Source organism: Juglans regia, chromosome 3, assembly GCF_001411555.2.
Source record: "Juglans regia cultivar Chandler chromosome 3, Walnut 2.0, whole genome shotgun sequence".
NCBI lineage: Eukaryota > Viridiplantae > Streptophyta > Magnoliopsida > Fagales > Juglandaceae > Juglans > Juglans regia.
Genome location: NC_049903.1, coordinates 2,815,817 through 2,840,345, shown reverse-complemented (window position 1 = coordinate 2,840,345; position 24,529 = coordinate 2,815,817). Strand labels below are relative to the sequence as shown.

The 24,529-nt window shown below is 36.9% G+C and overlaps 4 protein-coding genes across 8 annotated transcripts; 2 read left to right on the top strand and 2 right to left on the bottom strand.

The window, feature by feature from the left end:
* The first annotated feature begins 1,535 nt into the window (after nt 1-1,535).
* Nucleotides 1,536-11,689, top strand: LOC109008107 (TBCC domain-containing protein 1-like). Its single transcript, XM_018988086.2, has 9 exons — nt 1,536-2,264; nt 4,209-4,355; nt 5,234-5,614; nt 7,466-7,570; nt 8,999-9,139; nt 9,559-9,762; nt 10,057-10,149; nt 10,281-10,392; nt 11,210-11,689. The coding sequence occupies exons 1-9, from the start codon at nt 1,767-1,769 to the stop codon at nt 11,251-11,253; spliced, it is 1,725 nt and encodes a 574-aa protein (XP_018843631.1). The 5' UTR covers nt 1,536-1,766; the 3' UTR covers nt 11,254-11,689.
* A 170-nt stretch (nt 11,690-11,859) lies between these two features.
* Nucleotides 11,860-14,610, bottom strand: LOC109008108 (rhodanese-like domain-containing protein 9, chloroplastic). 2 transcript variants are annotated; one of them, XM_018988089.2, is made up of 6 exons: nt 14,409-14,610; nt 13,293-13,572; nt 13,009-13,159; nt 12,416-12,501; nt 12,233-12,337; nt 11,860-12,149 (listed from the first exon to the last, which is right to left on the bottom strand). In XM_018988089.2, exons 2-6 carry the CDS (start codon nt 13,492-13,494, stop codon nt 12,079-12,081), a joined length of 615 nt encoding a protein of 204 aa, XP_018843634.2. In that variant the 5' UTR covers nt 13,495-13,572; nt 14,409-14,610; the 3' UTR covers nt 11,860-12,078. The 2 variants fall into 2 exon arrangements, with proteins under 2 accessions (XP_018843634.2, XP_018843633.2); XM_018988088.2 differs by having other exon boundaries at nt 13,293-13,543.
* A 1,491-nt stretch (nt 14,611-16,101) lies between these two features.
* LOC109008105 (outer envelope pore protein 16-3, chloroplastic/mitochondrial-like) lies at nt 16,102-19,196 on the bottom strand. Of its 2 annotated transcripts, none has more exons than XM_018988084.2 (3): nt 19,091-19,196; nt 17,886-18,245; nt 16,102-16,539 (listed from the first exon to the last, which is right to left on the bottom strand). In XM_018988084.2, exons 2-3 carry the CDS (start codon nt 18,166-18,168, stop codon nt 16,448-16,450), a joined length of 375 nt encoding a protein of 124 aa, XP_018843629.1. In that variant the 5' UTR covers nt 18,169-18,245; nt 19,091-19,196; the 3' UTR covers nt 16,102-16,447. The 2 variants fall into 2 exon arrangements, with proteins under 2 accessions (XP_018843629.1, XP_018843630.1); XM_018988085.1 differs by having other exon boundaries at nt 19,042-19,107.
* A 61-nt stretch (nt 19,197-19,257) lies between these two features.
* LOC109008104 (CDK5RAP3-like protein) lies at nt 19,258-24,320 on the top strand. Of its 3 annotated transcripts, XM_035688050.1 has the most exons (11): nt 19,278-19,420; nt 19,555-19,689; nt 20,525-20,619; nt 20,741-20,835; nt 20,943-21,078; nt 21,178-21,327; nt 21,416-21,973; nt 22,183-22,391; nt 22,994-23,126; nt 23,758-23,848; nt 24,286-24,320. In XM_035688050.1, the coding sequence occupies exons 1-11, from the start codon at nt 19,360-19,362 to the stop codon at nt 24,303-24,305; spliced, it is 1,683 nt and encodes a 560-aa protein (XP_035543943.1). In that variant the 5' UTR covers nt 19,278-19,359; the 3' UTR covers nt 24,306-24,320. The 3 variants fall into 3 exon arrangements, with proteins under 3 accessions (XP_018843627.1, XP_035543943.1, XP_018843628.1); XM_018988082.2 differs by lacking the exon at nt 24,286-24,320 and having other exon boundaries at nt 19,258-19,420; nt 23,758-24,061; XM_018988083.2 differs by lacking the exons at nt 19,278-19,420; nt 24,286-24,320 and having other exon boundaries at nt 19,618-19,689; nt 20,511-20,619; nt 23,758-24,051.
* The last annotated feature ends 209 nt before the right edge of the window (nt 24,321-24,529 follow it).

The window sequence follows — 24,529 nt, the reverse complement described above, 5'->3', positions numbered from 1 at the left end:
AATTGGTGGTCGCAAATGAGTATTTGCTACAGTATAATTGCAGCAAACAAGAATTTGAGAACAAATATCAATAATATAATTAACATTTTCCAGCAATAAAAAAATTGCTGGGAAAATTTATAGTGGCAATAATTAATCATGGTTGGCTTTTCTTGTGACGACATTTGAGACTGTTTGCAGCAATATAGAACGCCATAATGATACATAATTTTTGTGACACTTTTTGTTTCGCTGTTAAAACTTTTTGAGACAGATTAGTACCAACCATCTAACTTTGAAAGTGCTTGGATGCCAAAATCTATTTATAGCGCAAAAATTGCTATATGCTGTGGTGACTTTGGGTACAAAAATGAAACTTGACTAATTTGGCATGATATGATGACGACGAGTTAACTATTGTTATAAGCCCTTCCTTTAACAACATGTTATTTAGAATTACAAAGTTAGCATAAAAGCGAAATTATTATATATAGATAATTTACCATAAGTTTTGTTTAGATCGATGCTATGCATTATAGGTTAGTGTATTCGAAAATCATGACATGGTGATAATTTTGTGGTAAGAATTAAGAAAGAATAAATTTATGTCAATTTATAAATTTATTTTTATGAGATATATTCGTGGCTGTAATACTTGAAAACCATAAATTAGTACGATACATTAGATCCTAAATTTGCATTGAGCAGAATAACCAGTAGCTTTTAAGGGCATTTGGTATGGGAAAATTTCAATAAGACATTGATTTTTGAGTTTTTATTTTTTATTTTTATCCAATTGAGCTGGTTGTCAATGCATATTCCCAAGCCTCATCCACTCCCAGAAAAGCAAAAAGTAGTGCGCGCGAGCACATGCACGTAAAAAAATATATATATACACAAGAATTTCACACAACACGCTTCTTTTAATTTTTTTTTGTATGATAGTATATAGATAATAAGTAAAATAATTCAATTAATTTTAATAAAAATAAAAAAATTTAAATACATATAATATGTAATGTGAGATGATAAATAGCGTAATAAAAAAAATAGTATGATAATCCCAGGACGTCCGAAATTCATTTCAATGGAAGGAAAAAAGCAGCTGAAAGTAAAGTAAAATAATATATAACACTGTACAATGTCCCTGTATATATATATGGGATGGGAATGCTAGAATTGAAATGTTTTCCGGAAGATATCGCATATTTTATTACTTTAATACCCCGTGTGATACATTTTAATTAATTGATATACAAAAATCATTTAAAATATAAAAGATAATATTATTTAAATTAATTATGAATCATTTAATGCATAATAAAATGATAATAAATAAAATGTATTTTATAAATTTTCATAAACAGACGTTTTTAAGGTGAAATACACTGTTGAGTATACGAAGATTTTTCAGTCCCTGACATGCTCATTCTGAAACAACATTGTAAGATTTTAGTTATATTCTTTTAAATTTCGGTATTTTTCTTTGTTTTTTTCTGAAGAACAATAAACTGAAGAGATGATCACATTGATTAAGCTTCCTCTTCTAGTACAATGTACATCGCATTAATCGAGTTCGGCCTCGCTGCTTCTGGTTTAGCTCCCACTCCCATCATCCAATAACAAACGCCCACGCAGTCTCTTCCCCCTCAATTTCCACACATCTGATCCCCACCGCCCTTCCCCTCTTTCTCTCTCACTGTATTCCTCAAAGATCTGCAACCCCCTCTCTCTCTCTCTCTCTCTCTCTCTCTCTCCCCTAAAGAGTCTCTTTCTTTGTCTACGCCATGAGCGACCCCATTGAAACATCAACATCTTCGTCGAATTCGGCCAAAGAACCGAGCCCCAATCCTCTCTCTCTTCTCCACCCTAGGCGGGAGCCCTTCGAGCATGGCCTCCTCCCAATTCCGAAGCTCGTCTTCACCGACCCTACTCAATCCCTAATCCCCCTTAAGCAATCCCTCCTCTCATCCTCCGACACCACCACTCGCCGGGTCGACTCTGCCTCCCTCTCCGAGTCCCTCCAGATCTCCCTGGACCACGCCCGCCTCGTCCTCGACACCCTCGCTTCCGTCCTCCACTCCGACTCCGATCCGGTCTTCAGCTCTAAACCCGAAGATATTGACTCCGTGGCCGCTGATGTCCACGATCTGCTCCTCTTCCTCTACATCCAGTCCTACAAGAAGCTGCTCCCGAGAACGCACAAGGACTCAGCCGCCGTCGCCGATGTCTGGCCCTCCACCTCCGCATTCGATGGCTACTTGTCCGCATTGTCGCCACTCCAGGTGATTTTCTTAATTGCTCTGGATTTCTTTTACAATGTGGGTGCGAATTCGAAATGCATAATTCCTTTTTCATTACGTTCTGGGGAAACTTTATTTATACATGTGGATTTGGATGCAAATTAATTGCGAGGAGTTTGCAATCAATTGGTTTATTGGTCTTGGTGTTACATTGTTATTCGGGAGGAATTCGGTTTATTTATATTATTCTTTCTTCTTCTTCTTCTTCAGTTCTTCTTATTCTTCTTCTTTTTTAAAGTGGAATTCGATGCATTTTTTTTCATGGGTAATTTGGTGAATTACTGCTATCCACTAGGGGTGAAAACCGACCTACCGCACCGACATATTTGTCAGGGGTGATACCGAGCGAGACCGGCCTATGAAGGGGTGTAAAACCGGCCAGCATAGTTTCGGCAGGTTACCATCAGTTCAACGGTGATTCCCGTCGATTTACACTTCAGAAACCCATCAAAGAATTCACCACAAAATCATTACAAAAACTAGAAAAATTAAAAGAACCCCATCAACAAATCTCATAACAAAATCATTCCAAGAACCTCATCAACAAACCTCAAATGAATTGGAGAGTAGAGAATCTGAGAGAGAGAGCCGAAAGCCTGAAAGTTTGAAACAACGCAAATGGATGGAGGGAGAGAGGAACGGCAACAGAACAAGAACTGAAGAATCCCATCAACAAATCTTAAATAGATCAATGGCATCAGAGGGAGAGAGAGAGAGAGAGAACGACGCACTAGGGGAGGGGTGGCACAGGGGGGTTAGGGATGAAGCCCTAACCCAAAACGGTGCCGTTTGGTGTATTAAACCAAACGGCGTCATTTCATATATATATATATATATATTTTCAAAACCGTAGGTATAAAATGACGCCATTTAAATCACTTACGTGAAATGGCGTCGTTTTACCTAAGATATATATAAATATATATATATTATATTGGCCGATTTGGCTGTTTGAACCTGGTTTAGACCGAGACTGAACCGGCCGATGTCGCTTTCTTGTATTTCCTACCGCTGGCCGAGCGGTTCTCCATTGGTTCCAGACTCCGGTGGCCTGTTCCTGTTGGCGACGGTCGGTCCCATCGGTTCCTGTACAGTCCTATTATTAGCGTAGGAACTTTTTCATCCAGCTTATTTTCCTCGATCTTTTCTATCAAGCTTGTTTGAATCAAATATTTATATTTCTTGTTGTCCAATGTTTCTGAAATGTAGTTATAATTTTATTTTTGTGAATCTGATTCAAAAGGAACTTCTTGAATTGATGCACCTTGGTAAAAGGAACTTATTTCTTCATTAGTCTTAAAATAACTTCAAAATGGACTCAGCCAGCACCCGTGCATCCTAGGTTTACTCCCAGGGGTGGGTCCAAAGGGCCTTGCATTGGCCAGGTTCCATATCATAAAAAATGTTATATGTATTGCATCTTTCTTCCCAAACAAAACTTAAGTGTTTTTTTTTTTCCGACATGTCTATTGAACCTGACTCCGTGTATAGTAGAACTCCTTGAGTACCTGATTGTCAACCACTGAATATGGACTTTCCAAGCTTAACTTTTAGGATGCATTTGCTAGAATTTCTATGGCAGCGACACAATTCATTGACCTGCAATCATATTCTAGTTTTGTGTAACCTTTGATTCACAGACTTCTTCCAAGGGGATTGATATGATTAACCCAAACTGCATGGACAATTATTATTTTTTATTTTTTATCGGAAGTGCATGAATGTAGAGCCTAAATTTTAATTTATCCTATTTAGCATAAAACCTTGTCTGAATTTTTTAATATGCAGGATTTCACTGCCCCTCTCTGCTTTCCTGTTACTTGTCAGAAATTTCAACTAAGACCTTATTGAAAGAAAAAATTAAGTTTTCTCTAGAAACTTTGTCATGTTTCAAATTTTATTGACTTTGTCTAAAGCATATGACAGCTTGTACGTAGCAACAGCCGTCGGTTAATGCCATCACAAGCTGATGAAGAGGCTCATCAGTTATCATATCTACAAAAGCACTTGGCTAACATCCTCTCTCTCCTAGCAGAGCCTGTGGAAGGGGAAGGCGAAGGCGAAGAATCCCTGGTTTGTAAACAGCTGCTCTTTTTCATTTTTAGTTTGGTGGAGCCTTTATACTTCTTTTTCATTGCTTTTTATTTTCTCCTTCTGTTTAGTACAATATTTCATGCCCTATTAGATGAAGAACTTAGTGCTAGCATATTTTTTTAACATTTTTCATCCAATTAGAAAAAAATAAAATAAAAACTTTGTACATGTCCCAGACCCGATCCCTGTCTATCACTTAATACCACTGTTGGTTCCGGCTAAATTGGTATCAATGATGCTTAGAGTCTCAGTGCCACAGGAGTTCTGAATCCCAGGTCTCCCATAAAATACATTTGAAGCTCATGGTTTCTTACTTATCAAAAAAGGAGCTCATGGTTTCTTATTTCATTTTATCCAGCAAGTTTTCATGATATCATCTTAAACATGAATCTCATGGACTGGCTCAATACTTTAGTTGAATTTTCTGTACTTGACATAAGGTGCAAGCACCTGGGCCATTACTTAGCTGCACTTTGGACATCATAGGTTTTTTTTTTTTAATGGGTAAAAATAACATTATTAATATGTATGAAATAGGCATTGCCCACCACCACAGGTTTTGTTGCCAATTTGCATGCTTCTAAATGTTTATATGTAGGGTTTGGTCGATGCTTTGTTTGAGTGGAAGTTGCGGAACCGTTACTTTTGCTGTTACTGATAAAAATTAAACATATGGAGTTATTTTTATTTTTGATTCCCAAGTCCAACTATTTCAGGTTATTCGGCTTGGCATTCACTTACTCTTTTTAGTCATAGCTTTCACTTCCTAATTATTCTTGTTATTTGTCTCTTTGCATTTATAATATGTCTGAATGTTAGCATTTCTCTGGCCTTGCTAATTAAGCCTATTGTTTTAGGTTTTGACTATGGATAGATTTGAGCACCTTGGGTTTCTGATTCAATTTGATGATAAGGGATCTGGAGGAACTCAGTTGAGTCAACATGCTCCATTTTTTGCGAACTCAGATCCCGATATGCCTGCTGTACCCGTTCCTGCAGCACAAGTTCATGATTGGCTGCTACAAAATATAGCTTCTGCCTTGGAACATATTTCGGAAAGAGCTTCTCTTAAAGAAAATGGTCCAGCGAGTGCGTCTGATCAGGATGTTGCTATGGCCGATGCCTGCACAACCTCAATCAAGGCCTCACCAAGTGCTAGAGGTTCTAGTTTTATTGAAGGGATCTCCAAATCATCACTTGTAAAGCAAGCATCTGATCTTAAAGGTTCTTCTGTGAAGGTTTGTATTGTACAACATCTTTCCTTACGTGTAATTTAGGCATGAAAATGTTACTTGTTATTGCCTATTAGCAGATTGAAAGTATGAGATCTGATGGTTGAAGACTGGACTTGGACTGAGTTAGATCCATTCTGATTAGTTTCTGGAATTTACTTATCAAAAAAAAAAAAAAGTTTCTGGAATTTTAATGCGTAGCTGGTTTATGATACTATGTAAAATGAAATTATAATATCCTTGGAAATTGCCTCATGATTTTTTTTTTTTGAATTTAGAAAAACTCGATGTTAGATCCTTGCTTTTAGGTTCTGTTGACGTCCACAGAGCAGACCCAAAAATTAATTTGAGTATGAATATAATTTAATATTTTTTGGCATTTACATTTAGACTGATATCTGGGTATCATATCTAATCGTAGATTAAGAAGACGCGACTAGGATAGCTTCCTGGCTGGATTGGATTGACTTAGGATCCCCTATGAATCAACCTACAAACTGCACTTCCATTAGTTTCTTTCAGTTGTCTGTCGGTTTTTTTTTTCCCCTGTTTGATGCATGTTTAATATCATCTTTTATGCAATACATAGAACTGGCGACTTTACCTGCAAAAAATGTAAAAAGATCCCCTCGAGTGAGAAAGAGAAAGACACATTAAGTGGCCCCTACAACATTTGTTGCTGCCCGTATAAATATTTTAGGCAGCATTAAATGAGCAATAAATGGTGTAGAACGTACTTGTTATGTCTATTTTTCTTCCATGGGAGGCCCTCAAGTTCGGGTAGAAACTTTGAATTTTAAATGCTGCATTCTAAAGGGGATCTTGATCCGTAAAAATAATGTAGTTCTTTCAATGTTCAAAATATTCATTGTTCGCATAGTTGTAGTACTTGGTGCCTAATTAATAGCCCTGGACAGTTTGTGTGGGATTGGAAGGTTTTTTTTATTTTTGTTTTTCAATGAATGTTGTTAGAGCCTAGAACAGTGGCTGGGACTTAGAAAGACTTCAAGAGGGAAATTTTGCCGTGGTAAGAATCTAGCCTAAGGAGGCTGTCCACACAAGATACTTGTAATTGACAGATAGGGATCATCTTCCAAACCGCTTTTGTAATTGGCAGTTTTTGCGGGGATCATCTTCCAAACCGCTTTTGTAATTGGCAGTTTTTGCCCATTCTTTGATCAATAATACTTGTTTACTTATAAAAAAAAAAGAAAAAAAAAAAGAGCCTAGAACTTTGGCATTAGGTTTCAAAGGAGGATATTACTTTTCTGTCCAATTGTGCTCTGCTGCATCAGGATATCTTCTGGCTAGTGTTCTCTATAATTTAGAACAAAAAAAATCTTTCTCAGCTCCAAACTTCCGGGTGTCTTTATCTAGGTGGCTATCACTTTTTACATGGAAAAAAAAGTGGGACCATGACACGAACCTTATGGGCCTTCCGGCATTATTTACTTGGCAGAGCTTCTATTCTTACTACTAACAGTTCAACACCGCACCGTTCATTCTGATGATATCTGAGCTTTTTGGGATTTAAGCAGTACAGTTGATATCTAAAAATCAGAATAAGCTTTAATATAAAATTTATTGCAGCCTATGTTAGCAAAAAGGAGATTTCCATCACTCATGTTTTGTTTAAGCCAACATGTTGTCTGGCATGCTCTGCACATATTGAGTGTGATAATAAACTCACGTACTTATTCCTCAGAAGTCAGTTTTCTGTATTGTTTTGTTTAAGCCAACATGTTGTCTGGCATGCTCTGCACATATTGAGTGTGATAATATAAACTCACGTTCTTATTCCTCAAAAGTCAGTTTTCTGTATTGGCCTGCTTTCAACATGGTCTTATGCTATTGCAGGTCCTAAATTGTCATGATTCTGTCATTTACATCTTAGCACCTTTGAGATATGCCACCATTTATGGATGCTCTGATACCACTATAGTTATTGGAGCAGTTGGGAAGGTAAAAACCAAGATTTTAGTACATTCTATTTTACTACGACATGCTTATGGTTTGCTTGGTGCTTCATTATCATTATTATTATTATTATTTTTTAATTTTTTAAATTTTCTTCTACAGTGAATTTTTGAAGCCTAGTGAATATTAGTTCATTTTGCGTTCGTGTCTTGTATATACTTTCTTGTTTGCATTAGGTCATTTCTCTTTGGCACCATATGATCAATTAATCACTGTTGAAAAATATAAGATCTGCAACTAATGTGTATATAAATCATTATGACCATCGTGATCTGCTTAAAACATTGATTTAGTGGTTGAGAAGGAAGAAGGATATATACTGGTGCCTATAATTAGCTGGAGTGTGGTACACTAATGTTATAAATACCATACAGGTGTATTTTTAATACATGTGAATTTTCAGGAGTCTGAACTTGTAGCTATGAAAAATATGATAGGGTGAGTTCTTTAATTTTGTATGTCAGACACAGTCACGTTACAGAGAAGGAATTTTCACAAAGACCAGCGTCTATGGTCATCAAAGGATGCTCAATATATATATATTTTTTTATAAGTAAGAAAACTATATTGCTCAAAGAATAGGCCTAGCCCAGTATATTCAATAGGGAGCCCTGACTAAGAGGGCGCAAGAGAGACAAGAAACGATGCTCAATATTAAAGTGACCCATCAAGTCAGACGGCATTAAATATTATAGGGTGAGTTTTTTAATTTTGTATGTCAGACACGGTCACGTTACAGAGAAGGAATTTTCACAAAGACCAGCGTCGATGGTCATCAAAGGATGCTCAATATTAAAGTGACTCATCAAGTCAGATGGCATTAAATATTGATAGGGTGAGTTCTTTAATTTTGTATGTTAGACACGGTTGCGTTACAGAGAAGGGATTTTCACAAAGACCAGCGTCGATTTTCACAAAGACCAGCGTCGATGGTCATCAAAGGATGCTTAATATTAAAGTTACCCATCAAGTCAGATGGCATTAAATATCTAACAACTTAATTATCCATCATGTGATCATTTAACCTTGGTTCTTTGAGATTAGATGTATCTGTCAACCAGGTTTTAGCGGTACCAGGATGGGAGGATTGAGTAGAAAGGTTTTTTCACTCAAAACTGCCCTGCAGGATGTTATCCATTATTCAATACTTGTTTTCTTGTGTCGCTTGCCCTACAATAGGTATCCTGGGTTGAACCAATCTTGCTTGTCTGTACTTGTAGCTTTGTGAACCGCCCATTTTACCTCAATGTTAACATACCTGGCATATAATGCATGCTTATGTCAAGTGATCAACTTGGTAATCAACAGACGTGCCACTAATTTTTTACTCACTTCGACTCATTAATTATGAACAGAAAACATCATCCGAATGGAAACTGACATGGATGCATTGTAAATGATTGGCTTTTACAGGCTGTAAGGGTTGAGCATTGTGAACGAGTTCATGTGATTACAGCAGCAAAGCGAATCTGCATAGCAAACTGCAGAGAATGTGTGTTCTTTTTGGGTGTAAACCAGCGACCACTTATTGTTGGTGATAACCATAAGCTGCAGGTGGTTGTCTCAAACTATTTACTTCAATTCCCCCCATGAAGTTGCTAGCCAGCACAGATTGGCTATAATGTTATATTTACATAGTAATATACAATTAATGAAGGTTACTCAAGTGTGGTTCTGCATAAAGTCTATCATAATTGTCAAATTTGAAAATATTGAGTCTGCAATTATGTGGTCATTCTTACCTATATAAAAAGAAGAAGTAATTATGTGGTCATTCTTATGTTGTCTGTAAAGCTCCGATGCCAATTTGATTTTAAATGAAATACTGTCACTGTTCAAAACATGAATAGGACCCAGCCCAAATTTCCTCCTGCAACCAATGAAGCATTTTGTTAAGCAGCATTATTTAAAGTGTTTTTATCTATTATTGTTTAACATTTTCAGAAATACTTTTCATTGCGCCAATTTTTTAGGTGGCACCATACAATACATTTTACGCGCATTTGGAGGAGCACATGAATGACGTTGGCGTTGAGGCTACAATTAATAGATGGGACGAACCTCTGACACTAGGAGTGGTTGATCCACACGATTCATTATCTCATCCGGCAGGTGTCTCTGATGTGCAGGCCGAGTCAGCTATGCGCCTGGACCCTGATCAGTTCACAAATTTTTTGGTATATTTTATACTTGTCTTGTGTAACTTGCTACGAGTTTTTTTCGGTGCTATGTTTGTTGGGTGGTGTTGTGAGGAATTAAGTAGTGTATGAAGGCCATTACCTAGATTTCTGGGCATGATCTTTGTTATAATTTATTTTTATGTTTTTTTATTCTCATGGGGTGTATGTTTGTGTGTGTATTTGACTTGGTTATTGTATGAATTTCTTGGTGTGTGGGAGACTCGGAGGGTTCGATTTCCTCTTCTTTGACTTATTGGCTGTGTATATCCCTTTTTTTCCCTTGATGCACAGATTCCGGACTGGTTTGGAGGTGAATCCTCTGGGTCTACAAAAGGCAACCCATTTCCATTACCGGATGTTTATTCGATGGCTCAGCAGAGAAATGTATGTCCACTGAACCTTACTGAACTGAAATGCTTCATTGTTATTATATTACCCAGGCTTGCTGTGTACCAAAGTGCTGTTATACGATAGGGTCTCTTGATTTGGTTTGAACTACATGATTATTTTTCCAGCAAAAGAATTTGGGGGAGATAAAACAACTATTGAGGGAAGCACCACTTGAGGAAAATCGGAAACGGGAGTTATCTTCTGCACTCCATGTTTATTTCAAAGACTGGTTATATGGTAATGATTTCTCTTTCATCTGTTTTTGTTTTATCGAGGCACAGAGTCTATAATCTGCTGGAAAGTTATATGCATATGGACCAGAATTCTACTAGTCATGTGCATCCCTATTCATGCACAGAATTCTACTAGTCACTTTTTATTTCTTTGACAATGTAAAAATGTTTTATACAAGTTATAATTTTATTGAGTTAGATCTTTGGTTGAGTCAGCTTTCAAAATCATTTTACTGCTTGTGTGAAAAATCGTTTAGGATTTCTTTCTTGCTTGCTATCCACATTTGTCATTAGGATTGTTACAGTTGCCTTGTGTTTGAGCATTAATGTTACGACGTTTATTCCAAATAAATTAGCAAAAAACCCAAACTTAAAATGGTTTGCTTCTGTTTGAGTCGTGAAGTAACATCTGTGAGAGCAAGTAATATTGAAACATCACATCACTCACTACATTTTTGGAAATTTTTGACCGTCGAGCTTTATGTCTTACTCAACTTTCGAATACCTCTGTTATGGAGTTTCTATAATGGAAATTGGTCTATATCTTTTGTCTCTTTCCATTTTTCTTTCCTCTTTCCTTGGGCTTGTTTTTCTTTAGTTAATGCGAATGAGAAGATAGATAACTTTGGGTTTGCAAAATGTCCGATGCTCTAGCATACAAGATTGCGTTGGCTGGAGTCTTGTTATTTTTGTGACATAGTTGTCTTTGCCAATAATAATAAAAATAATAAGCTTATAATATGTAGATTTTTTTCTTGTTCTGAAGAGTCCCACATATCATTTAAATGAGGTTTAATCATGTTCTCTTATGATTGGCACAGCTTCGGGGAACATCCGTCAGCTTTACTGCCTACAAGGCGACTGATAGATCGTTATAATGAAATGGCACAATTAGGGATGGTACAGAAGTAAGTTCTCTAGTTTTATTTTTCAACCGTCACCAAGTTCACATTGCCACTCCTGGTGGTACTCTTGAGGCAGCTGAGAATCAACTCAATTTACTGCAGAATGGTAAAGCTATATATTCATTTTGATAGTGGTGCACAGAGTGGAATTCACAAAACATTTCCTAATCTCATTGTAATATTTAATTTTTGAATAAAAGGAAATTCTGGCTGTAATATTTTGTTAACAAGGTTAACAGTTTTTTTTTTTTTTTCTTGGTGTAGCATGCTGAATTTCTCTTACGCTTTCAAAAGTTTTGACCGTTTGTTGTGAGTTTACCATTTCCCCAGTGAATTTGCCGATGAATTTGAAGAGGAAAAAGGTGTTTTTGTGTGTGTGTTTTTATGATTTGAGATGGCTTTAGCCTCTAATAAGATCATTCTATTATGGAAGATTTTGTTGGCGTTTATATCACTGAATCTCACGGATCTTATATTTCATGCCTGACTACATTAGAGAGCAAATTGCGACTCTCCAATCTCCATGTTAAACTTGGAACCTATCTACCTTCCAAAGTTCATATATATGATAACCAACGCATGTATGCATGGTATGTATTTGACTTAAGAAAAACAACTACACGCGTATCTTCAGAGTTTAATGCAATTTCAACTCACTTTGATTCAAATACGAATCTTAGACTTCTTAGTTATCGTATAATCAATCAGCAAGGACTGAAAAATCATTTATTTTAAAAACATAAGAGGAACTGCAAAACTTTTTGGCTGGCCTTTATGAAGCCCTACTAGCTCACTGGTGCAATTTGGAATAGTTTCTCTGCTTGCTCCGGGAAGAATGTAATGAATAGATATGCACCTGCACGATGCATTAATATTTAAAAAGAAGAAGAGATCTATTCCATCAGCATAGTAGACCCAAGGGACTCTTGAAGAACTCACAGATAAGGACTGTTCCTAGCACGGTCGAGATCTTTCCTTGAATAGTGACCAATCCAGCTTTGCCTGCATCCTGCAACTCGGTGGTTCCGACAGAATCAAAAGTTCCTGCAAACAAAATTGTTTCCTTTCTTTACATGCACACACGGGATTAGCCCAGTTCGGTAAAAGTAGTGAAATTTTAACCTGGTTTCGCGGATTGAAGCCCCGATGTTATGCATGCTATGTTTTGAAAACCAGCTTGCTCTAGCTTATTAGCAGCAGCAACAGACCTTGACATTGAAAAGGAAACAGAACCCTGTCAAAAGGTTTGGTTCCTAGATTAGGCAGAAAATAACTCGATATAAAGCCATCTCATCAATGTAAGTATCAATTTATTTGAATGCATACTTCTCTCTTCACTACACATCAACTATAGCTAGCTAGTTTGTGGTTTAAGAATCTGAAAGAGCCGTTCATTGGTATGAGCCACACCAAGCTTGAATGCCATAACGAAAGAATAAAAACCCAATTCAAGTCAGTTAATAGTTCAATCTGACCTACGAAGAAAGAACAAAGAAGGTACCATGAGAGCCTCAAAATTCATGGCTGGCCTCTCCAAAGGGCATGCCTCAATCATGCATCTTGAAACTAAATTAAAGTCTTACTATTCCATTAATTAGCAATTAAAAACTTTTTGTGGCAAACTCCCACCTAAAATTGTATCTACTTTAATGAAAGCTGAGAACTATTCTCTGAAACTACACAGTAAAACATTTAGACACAACTGGGAAACTAACCTCAGTCCCTCCTGACAAACAAGCAAGAGTTTACTTTCAGGCGAAAATTGGCTCTTAATAGATTGCACAAAATCAGGGTTGGGCTTAGTGAACGGCAGCCCAAAGAACAAACCTGAGAAATTGTTGTGCAGGGTCCTCTTTATAATTGTACCTGTACCAAAACTTACCAGCTAAAAATTATGGAGCCTAAATACTAAAGTCTAATTTTTTGAGGAGGCATATAGAAAGGATAAAGAGTGAACGATGTATTAACAACAACAGACACGGATAGGAAGAAACCTTACCAAAATCACCATCTTTGTTTTCAATGAAAAGAGGCACATGAGAGCATGATTTAATATGAGCTCGGTCATATTGAGATTTGTCCCGCACATCCAGAATTGCGTACTCCTCGACTGCTATTAGTTTCTTTGCTTCTTCAGCATCCACATAATTTACTTCTGCTTTAACATTCAAATTTTTCCGATGATTTAGTTTCCCTGGCATGGTCCTTCCACTGTGAGTTTCGGATGCCAACCAAGATGTCTGGAAGTTTCTGAAAACACAAGCTTGATCCCTTACTGCCTTACTCATAGATCCAACCATTGTCTTAGTAAGTGAATGCTTTGGCTTCATTATACATAACATCTCATAGCAAGTTCACCCATATGGGTAATTCAAACTAAACCCTCAATAACTTGAGATGAATAAAACTATCTTAGTTCAGATAAATTTGTTATTCGTTCAAAGCAAAACAACCGAGACTCAGACAAAAACTTCCACGCTCACCCCCCCCCCCAATCCCATTTAATCAATAACGTGACTCTACTCTACAAGAGAGAAGAAAGTAGAATAATGGTTGTGATTAGAAGTGAAAACAATGCGGCAAAATCGCTCATAAGGGAAAAAACACAATGTTTCCTCTCAACCGAGAACAAATCTGGCCTGAGGGCCGAAACCATGTAGGTCACTGCTAATTGGACCTTATTTGCTCTGGGGCACAGGGGACAAATCATAAATGAATTTTTCTCAAAGGTGATCTCACTAGAAAAAGCTCAAATTTCTCTGTAACCCTCAGTTGACGTCTGAGAAAACTAAGCTAAAGAAACTAAAATAAAATTTTATTTTTCCCATGCTCCATTTGTGATTTGTCAATAATTCCATAAGAATGAGGAACTCATGTGAATTGGCCAAGTCGATAAAGATTCAATCTATTGTTCTTTTTCACTCCATAAGAAAGAGAATTCACATTAATTAACTTGAAATGTAACTTTTTATTGCTTTATCTTCTGTAAGGAGAAACTGAAACCAAAGTATGAGATATAAAAAGTGAAAACGAAAAAGCAAAATGGAGAAGCCAGAACTCATGAATGCGAGTATTCATACATTAACGTCTATTCGCTATGAGGTTGAGATTTTACCTGGTGGCAGAGAGCGCCGAAGAAAACCCAATGCCTGCCATTCTAAGAGCTTTATCCACGCTTCTCTCTCCCACTCAATGGCTCGCTAACTTAACAAATTATAGACAGAGTGGCTCAAGAAATTTAGAAGGAGCAATGGATTTTTGCCACGTGGCATGCATAACTGGACTGGATATGTTACTTCAATCTCTGGCGCCAGTCACCTCACTCTATGTTGGGCCTTCCAAAACCCACAAGCCTTCCTTTTTCATTTGAAAATTCTGGTCTGCGGAGTGCGAACGTTGGAGCCGAAGTGCGGCAAGCACCTGCCTCTCCACGTACTACCAGTACCAAGTTTAGAAACGCTCTGCCTCTTCGAGTGCCGCTATATTCCGTAAGGGTATTGCTGGGCGTGCTATTTAGTACAAATATGATTTTTTTTTAATATATTTAAATGTTAAAAAAATATATTAATATATTAAAAATTATTTTCTTAATCATTAAATAAAAAAAATTTAAATACAGGAGACAAATTACCATTTTCTTATTCCGTAAACCTCAGCCCATAAATAGAAGGAAAATGATTTATCTACAATACATTTTACAACACATTGTTGTACAATGTGTTGTAAAATGTGTTGTAGGTGTATCACTACTCTAAAAATAATTTTATAAATTAATATAATTTGATGGAATTCATTAAATTATAAAATTATTTTTATTATAAAATAAATCTAATAAATCAAATAAAATATAATAATATTTAAAAGTAATAAATAAATAATAAATAAATAATAAAAGAGTAATAAGATTATCTTTATCCTTTTACCCCAGCTCAACTTGGCGGTGGGAAAACGCAGGCTGGGTAAACCTACAGTTGAAAATATAATTAAAGAAAAAACAAACTGAAAAAGATGCAAAAGCTACCAGTCATCAACAATTTTACCAAAAAACATTGACTGAAAAAGAATATCAGAGAACGCGAGAGCGAGAGTTGTTCGCCACAAACTCTGTATTAGGCTCTATACGAAAGTGCTTACAGATTTTTGCATCAACACTAGAGAGGGAGTGATCAAAGATAGAAAGAGAGGATGGGATTCTTATCATCCATCTGTTGCTGCTTTTATCGCCCTTCTCGCGTGTCAATCGATTGGGTAGGCCATGGTGCAGTGAATCAGCCTCTCAGACAGAATTTCATTGAAACAGAAACTCGAGCACCGATTCTGGTTCCGCACTTTCCCGTTAACTCAAATCTTTCTCGTCTGTAGTTTTCAGTGAAGAGAACTCTTTTTGATCTTATTCACTTTCCTTCTGCTACTTGGATAAAGCCGATGGGTTCTGAAACTTTTTACTATCTGTAATCTGCATTCAAAATATTTGTAGTATATGATGCTTTTAACATCTTTGTATGTACCCATAAGTAATACAAATACTTACTTATATATATATATACATACAAACAAATATTCATGCCAAATTGTTGGTAAGGGCTTCAATATTTCTGCCTTGTGACGGGTTATTTGATTTTGCTCCAGTCAACTGGGCAAATAAACAGTTACTTGTGCTTGGATCGATCGTACTTCAGGATGGGATTGTCATCGCGATCAGGATGATTCTTTTTTTTGGTTCTAGTATCGTAGCTGGGTATCTATCATTATTCTTAATCTTGTGCTTGGATCGATCATGCAATCGCACCTTTATCAAGATAAAATCATGCATGCAATAGAGCTGTGTCTATCATTATTCTTGTTCTTTTGTTGGTCTCAAAGTGCACAAGAAGAAACCAAATAAAACTTAGATCAAGATGTTCAATCCTGTCGAATTTCTTGCACTCCCAATTCCGTCTCAAGCTATAAAACCTTGAGATTTTAAAAAAAGCACAGAGAGATTTCAGGGAGTACGATTACATCTCTTCGAACAGACATATGACCGGTGGAGAAAACAGTGATGAATTTACCCAGTATGATGCCACTGGCTTCTTACAAAAAGCAGCAATGAAACTTTATCAATCTAGAGTGGATCTTTTCTTGGTGGTGTAAGGGTAGTACTCCTTTCCAGTGTCAATTCTTTGTGGTCTGACCTCCTGCATCAATAACAGCAGAAGTGACTGCCAATGCTGTTCCAGCAGAAATGGCTGTTTTAATGCTCCTTCCTGTAAAATGGGCAGAGCATGTTAACCGACAATAATGCTTGTCGATGACAACAATCTATTTGCCAACACAATAACATAATTTAAGAACTAAAAATCCTGATCCAATCACCCAGGATGGGGACCTCATCTCCACACTCTATAAGCTGAATGGATAGCACATCAACCAGTAAAATTGACAAAAAAGCTCAATGAAGATAACAAGCATATTGGGGCCAGTGTCAATCAAGCTCGAATCTGGCCCTGCATAGGATATGTTAAGCTCAAACGTGCACCCGTAATGAGAAGCATAACTTTAAATTGAAGGCTGAAAGAAGGTACAGGTTTTCTTTTAGTTTGACATGATAAAGGAGTACTTTCTTTTCTTTTTTACAAATAAAAGGTAAATTTCATTGATATGAATGAAATAGGCATAGTCCGTGTACACAAGAAGTATACAAAAGAAGACTTAAATACATTCTAGGAACAATAAATTAAGGATAGAAAATCATGAGCATTGTTCTTAAATACAATAGCAGAAAACCAAAGCAATAAAGTGTGTATAAAAAAATTCTGAAGCTCTGCCATTGTGCACTCTTTATCTTCAAAGCAACGCTCATTCCGTTCCGCCTAAATACACCACATAACACAGTGGAATAATCTTCCACACTGCTGCCACTTGATGACAGCCTTGAATCTCCGACCAACCAGCCAGTAAATCAACCACCCTTAGAGGCATTACCCAAGCGACGTCAACTCTTCTAAAGATCTCATCCCACAACACCCTTGTCACCTCACAATACAATAATAAGTGATCCACCAATTCTCCTTGCTTTTTACACAAGTAGCACCAATCCATCACAATAAGTCCCCTCTTCCTCAAAGTACGATAAATGAATACTTTGAATTCACTCATATGAATATTATAGTTATCACGTATCTAAACGATCTAGCTAGATAAAAAATGGTTTAGAGTTAAGATAGACATCACTACAACCCAAGTGCGAAACCAACTAAGCAGCATAAAAGCATCCCACATTCCTGTACCCACGCTATCAGTCCCTGTATTTAAGTGATGATGATGCTAATGTTAAAAGTTAAGATCTCCAGTTATCAATTTTTTTTTTTTTTTTTTGGGGGGGGGGGGGGGGGGTGAGGATTCTTCTTTTCATTCCCAATTAAAGGTTAGATCTCCAGTTATCACTTTCAGTCTCTTTTTCATTTTTTTTTGGTTTGGAAGTACAATCACCTTTTCAAACTAACGTCAGCCATCACCAAACCAAACCAATTATCACATGTTACACTCTCTACAGCTATGGAAGAAAGCTAAAAATGGAGTGAAAAATACACAGCAATAGAGATATACTTGCCTTTGAAACCTAGAACAGTTGCCCCGGCAACAAAACCACCAACAGCTCCATTGACAAAGTCTCTCTTCAGCCTTTTATTCTGCAAGAGCCGCTCAACTCCAATGTAAACTCCCCCAATCGCAGCAAATGTCATCCCATAGTTACCCATCATCTTCAGGCTCCTTATTAGACCTGGAAGAGCAACATTTCGCTCGACACGAGGCACATCATACCATGTGGCAGCAATGGTCCCAAAAATAGTTCTGGAAACAAAACCAGTTGTTGCACCCTTAATGGTCTTCATCAGGGGAGTATCCTCTCCTCCAAATGCCTACGTTCTGCAGGGTCCAGATCCATGGTTCTCTTCCAACTAACTAAATTCTGACCAATTTTTCAAAGAAATACAACAATCAGAGCTTATACAACATTTGATTCCTCAGATACAATATTTACACTCTTAAGACTAAACGGGCCAAACTAGGATATCTGGTTTGCATCCATTTGAGCAAAAGTTTTATCATCCACTTTTTCTGAAAGATAAATATTTTCACATAAAATGTTTCAGAAAATAATTTTGTTCTAGCCCCTGTTTTACTTGAGGTTGAGGCCCGAGGGCATTTGATCAGACGCTTCTTTAGCGGCTTGACAGATTAATATCTCAAAGCAACTGAATTTCACCTCTTTGTGTCAACAAAATCTTAATGTGGAAAAAATACAGCGTTTGAGAAAATAATATTTACAACAACTAGCACCAAAGCAAAGGAGATCGAGAATGATATGCGGAGATGGGCTATCTAAGATAGCGGAAATTGGAAATAAGAATCTAAGATGCATTCGAAAAGATGTTATTGTAATTTCGCATGAAAATTTCTATTTTTTGTTATAGGTAATCAAGAAGTTTTATTCATTATTGAAGGCATAGCCAATACATTGGACGTATTTATGAGTAAGCTTTTTCTATGAGAAAACAACGAAAAAATATTGACGCAAAAAACAGCGAAATACTTGAAACAAAATTCGAATCAAATGAATTGCATTAAGGTAAACGAAATCGCTGGAACAAAACTAAGCAGTAGATTTCGTTATTCGGAAGAGATACAAAGAAATCTAAATTTAGATCCAATCGCCAGTCATTGGAAACAAGCAAACAAAGGATCGGTTAATTCAAACCCTAGACCTGTTACCGGCGATACGATCGAATGCGTGTAAAGAAAACAGAAGCGCACCTTTCTTTATATTTGACAGAGATGCAGATTTGCTTCACAAATTTTAAAGAAATGCTCTCAGAGCTCAGCTGCTACTCCTCTGCAGTTCGCAGCCTCGCACCGCATCACCATAGTTCCTCACTTGACGGTATTACCCTCACAAAACCAACTGACCATATTACCCTCACGAGTGACTATAGGCAGTAGCGATCGACGAAAAAAAAACCCGTCTCGGCTCTCTCTCTTGAAAGCAATTCTATCAATTCCTGTGGAAAACTATTTCCCGGAAAATGCAGACTCCCGATGACATTCGGAACCTACCCATCGACATCACATTTTCTCGTCTCGGAGGTAACGACCTAGCATGCACTCCCACCCACACTAAACTATCCCTCCAATTCCGTTCTTAGGGGCCACTCTTTTCTTTTTGGTTGTTTGGATGTTATATTCGATTCAAATTTGATAAGTTTCGTTGTTATTTGAAGAATGGTTGGTCGATCGGAAGCGAATTCCAGCTGATTGGCGAAAACGCTTGGCCGCCATAAGGGCTCGGATTTCCAAGGAGTTCTCGGGGCTTCCTAAGGATATCGATCCCTATATCCAAACCCTAGACCCCGAAGGTTCGCTTTTCTATTTTTATTTCCATTTGAATTGCAACTGCCAAATTAGGTTTTTTTTTTTTCATTAGGTTGTTAATCACTGAACTTTATGTGCGATTTTGGTAATGGAATTGTGGGAATAATTGTAATTTTTTTGGTACATCGAAATTGAAGAATCAGTTTTCAATGTTTATTTTGTTTTGGTTTATGGAACTGGATATGAATAAAGTATTGTTTTGTGTTAGGGTCGCCTCAGCTGACCCTAAAGGCTATACAAATATTTGTTTTTAACTCATAATAAGACGTGCTATGAGAAATATATCGGACTCCAGTAGCCTCTGGTTGATGCAATTAGTTCAATATGTAGTAAAAGATATATTCCTTGCCAATTGTGTTGACTACACTGGATTTGTGCGGCAGACTCAAAACGATAAGAACAAGATTCTAGATAACAATCTAAGCACCAGTCCATCATCTTATGGTGTGGTCCAAATACTTATAGTTCATTTTTTTCAATTATCTATTGTTTTTGTTTCTTTGAGTAAATTATATGTGCTCGTTAATTTTTTCCACATATGAACATAGCGCTCTCTGGTCGATACATTTACTTTGGTACTGTTGCTATTATTACGTGGATCTTCAGGAAATATTGAACATTAGTCCTACAACCGTTGCCTGATATATACCTGCAATGTAAAGGTTCAGAGTTCAAGTTTGATATAGTTTACATGTGGATTTTTTTTTGTTATTTTTTTTAAGTTTCAATTAGAAGTGTAAGGAGTCAGGTGCTAGTGTTCCAAGTTGGTCATTCTTACCATTTTTCATGGTTTTATGATGAGTAGCATGCTGCTTTCAGGGATTGGTTACTTGGAGTCCAAAAAACTATATGATATTCTATTAAAGTCAACTCCAGAAAGCCGGAATATATTTGGTCGGCTATCAGGTGCTGCTGTAAGACATCTCTCTCTCTCTCTCTCTCTCTCTCTCTCTCTCTCTGTGCATGTGTGTGTAACTGTATATGTGTGTTTTAAACTATTTATAAGTTAGTCACATGCATCATTGAATTGGGCAGGGTTCTTGGGAGGCAATTGTGCGTTCTTTTGAGAAGGATCATATCTACCTTGGGGAGGCTGCTCAAATAATGGTTCAAAATGTAAACTATGAAATGTAAGTTTGTGCACTTGCAGTAGTCCTCTTGGTTGTTAAAAAATATTTGTAAGAGGTTTGTTTTTTCCATTGTGGTTTGTGTTGTTGATCACTTTTCAAATATGAAGACCATATCAGAAAAAACAGGTGCAAAAGATTCAGCAACAACTATCGGAGCTGGAGCGCAAGGAAGCTGATATAAAAAGAAGTTCAGCTCTATCAGCAGCTAAGTACGTCGAGGCTTGTCAAGAGCTTGGATTGCAGGTTATTATAGTGGGCCACTTCACTGATATTTTGAAACTTGGTTTGGCGTATGTTCCTGCTTGCAACTACTAGTAAAATTCACAATTGTAAATCTTTCAGGGAAAAGATGTGAGATTAGAACTTTTAGAGACGGCAAAATCGCTTCCAAGCACATTCAGCAGGATTTTGGAAGCTATAAATAGTGATTCTACATCACAGGCTATGGAGTACTACTCAAACTTTGTGAGAGATGCTCACACAGAAAAGGATGTGAGGCAATAGTTGGGTTTTATCTGCATCATGTTGATTTCTAGATGGATTGCCTCTAAATTAATTGGGATTGTGCATTTGTTTGCAGAAATCTTTGTCAATTGTTTTACCTAACTTGAGGGACATACGTGAACATCCCCCATCTTTGCATGTTTATGTGGGCTCTGAGATTGTTACCTCTGTGGATACTCAATCAAGCTCAGACCTTGTGAGAGGGAATGTGGATGTCGCTGCAGATAATATTGACTGGGATATTTCAGTTGACAGTTCTCAGATTGATTGGGATATTGGTACCATGGAAGAAACAGATGATAATGGCAATGGTTTGGGTCCTTACGAGATTATTAATGCCAGTGATATTTCGCAGAACTCTTCACCAAATGAAGGTGTGGAATCTGATCAAACCTTATTAGATAAGAAGGAAGGTGGTCTACACCCAGACATTACTGTGTCAGAGATATCTTGGGATGTTAGTGTTGAGACCCCTCAAGTTGATGTGATTGATGACGTCAGCTTGCCAAATGTAGGCCTGGACAACCAGACATCTGTTTCAACATTTTCATCTCAAACACCACAAATGAAGGAAGAGAGGAGCAAGCTTTTAGGGACAGAGTACAGGAACAAGATTCTCGATGATCTGTATGAGGTATCTGCTGGTTGTCCTATTTTTATAAATGACTGGCCCATGTGAATCCAATATATCTTTTTTGTTTTTCCAAAATTTTAGAGTTTCTTACTTCTATAGGAAAATGGTGATCCAGCTTTAATTGAACTTATTAGTTTGGTGGTGCTGTAATTTGAGCAAAACAATTATAACTCAACGGGAGATGTTATATATTGATTTAATGTTTTCAGATCAAAGCATTTCTAAATCAGAGATTGGCAGAGTTAAAGAATGAAGAGACTTTGTCCTTTCAACATCAAGTCCAGGCAGTTGCTCCATTTGTGCTGCAGCAGTACAGTCCTGATGCCATTGAGGCAATGCTATTAGATCTTTCCTCAGCCATTTCCTTGCTGACAAATAGGAAAACAAGGGACTTGATCATGATCGTCAACTCTAAAAGGTGTCAGTAGACATTTTAATCTTCACTGTCCCTTCCACAACTGAACTTTTTTCACACTTGGTTTGCACAACAGTAAAAGCAGAAGCAATGGTTTAAGTTGATTGAGCTTTTACCCTGAATTTATTCTGTTCATATGAAAGTGTGTTTGACTATTAGTTATCTATGGTATGTACTTACAAGTGTATAAACTAGCGTGAAACTGAAAAAGTACTGGAGAATGTACTTAAATGAACTATCTTATGGGATGTGATTGGTGCATTATAATGTTATTTTTGGTCTATCATTGGATTAATATTTGATGTCTTAACACATCCTGTCAGTACCTTCCCCCCACCCCAATTCTTGTTCCTCTTTTTATAAAGACTTACTTTTTGCTTGATTTTGTTGGCTATCTATTTCATCAGTTACCATCCTGATTTATTCAGCAAAGAAAAAGTTACTATCCTGATTTGGATTTGACTGTAGCAATTTCTTGAATAGTTTTATTCCTCTTTTTGCCATACTGGTGTATTGGGATCGTACTATAAGTAGTCATTTCTTTAATTCTAGAATGTTAAAAAACTTTGGATGCTAATTAACTCTGATAATGGCTTGAATTTCAGATTTTTAGACAGACTAGTAACTACATTAGAGGAAAAGAAGCATCACGAAGTCAAGTTAAAAGAGGGATTGATAGACTTGGCTACCAAACGCATGGAACTGCACAATTCATTAGCCTCTTCTTGGCCAAAGCAAGTGAGTTCTCGTTTGATTCGGTGAATAATGCTTGGTTTTAGTAGCTTGATTTACCCTGAATCGGTATATATGCACAAGCTTTTTTTATGCCTTGTATTCAGGAAAAAAAGTTCTTTTGCATTTCCTAAACTATTCACTCATTTTCTGATTGTAAATAAAACTGAAGAAAAATCTTGTATTTGGTGCGATTCATGATCTTGCCTAGATTAGTCATAAGCCAGGGGTAGCATATCAAGAACCCACATATTTTGTTTTGAAATATATAACATGAAGATATAATGATCTTGAAGGGAGGATTTTGTCCAAGGAATAGTGTAATGCTCAAGGTAACAGTGTGGCTTTTACTAATAAACTAGAGTTCTAATATGTATTTGAAAGTTTTTAAATTGAGTCAAGCTAATAGGCGTTTGTGTCACTCTCATGCATCAATTCCTTTTTTATTACTCTTAAGAATAGCTGCCGTATCTAGCCGTTATACAATTGCATCAGTTCTGGCTTTGGTTCATTTTGAAGAAAAATATATTCAAATACATGCATGTCAATTATTGGGGAACAAATCCTCTATCATCCCCTTGTTACTGGTAATTGATCTAGCAATCCAAAATATTGAGTAAAGGTGTTTTCATTTCAGGAAGCGGCTCTTTCAAAAACCAGAGAGTTGAAGAAGCTGTGCGAGGGTGCACTTTCCTCCATGTTCGAAGGAAGGCCTGTTAATATTATTGGTGAGATCAACACCCTTTTGACTAGTGGCCTTGGGGCTTGAATACTAGGATGTTTAGCTTTTGGCAACAATGAAACCTTCAGTGAGGAAGTGTATAGCAGTATCAACTGGCACTCCTTTGATCGTTTCAATATTAAAAACTGAGATATTTTGATGCTGAATAATTTTGCTGCTTCTCTCTCTCTCTCTCCCCCCCAAAAAAAAAAAATCATTCATTTTTATACCCTTTCTTTCACTATGGATGTGGAATTAAGATCCCTAGAATTTTTGAGTGGGTGCTTCGATGTGATTGTGTGCACAGAAAGTGTAAACTTGTGCTTGTGCTTTCAAACAGATGACAAAAAAACATCTCACTCGGGGCTATATTTTCCTAGCGAAAATTATAAGGATAACGATCTTTATGTTTAATTAATTATTCTTCATTTTCTCACCAAGCAGAGGTTTTAAATACATTCTGATCACCGCTAATCACCAAAACCCCCCTCTTTATCGGTCTTCAAAAATAAGCGAAGCCAGAATCGTCGCGATGGGGTTGGTGACGGTGATATCTTTCTGAGAAGCAAGTACGACAATATTTGATGTAGAAAAGCTCTCAGCCAGATGAGTTCGAAACCCATTTTCACACCAGTTACTAACATCGCGACATGTAGACATTTTTAACACAATTTTAAATAAAGAAAAT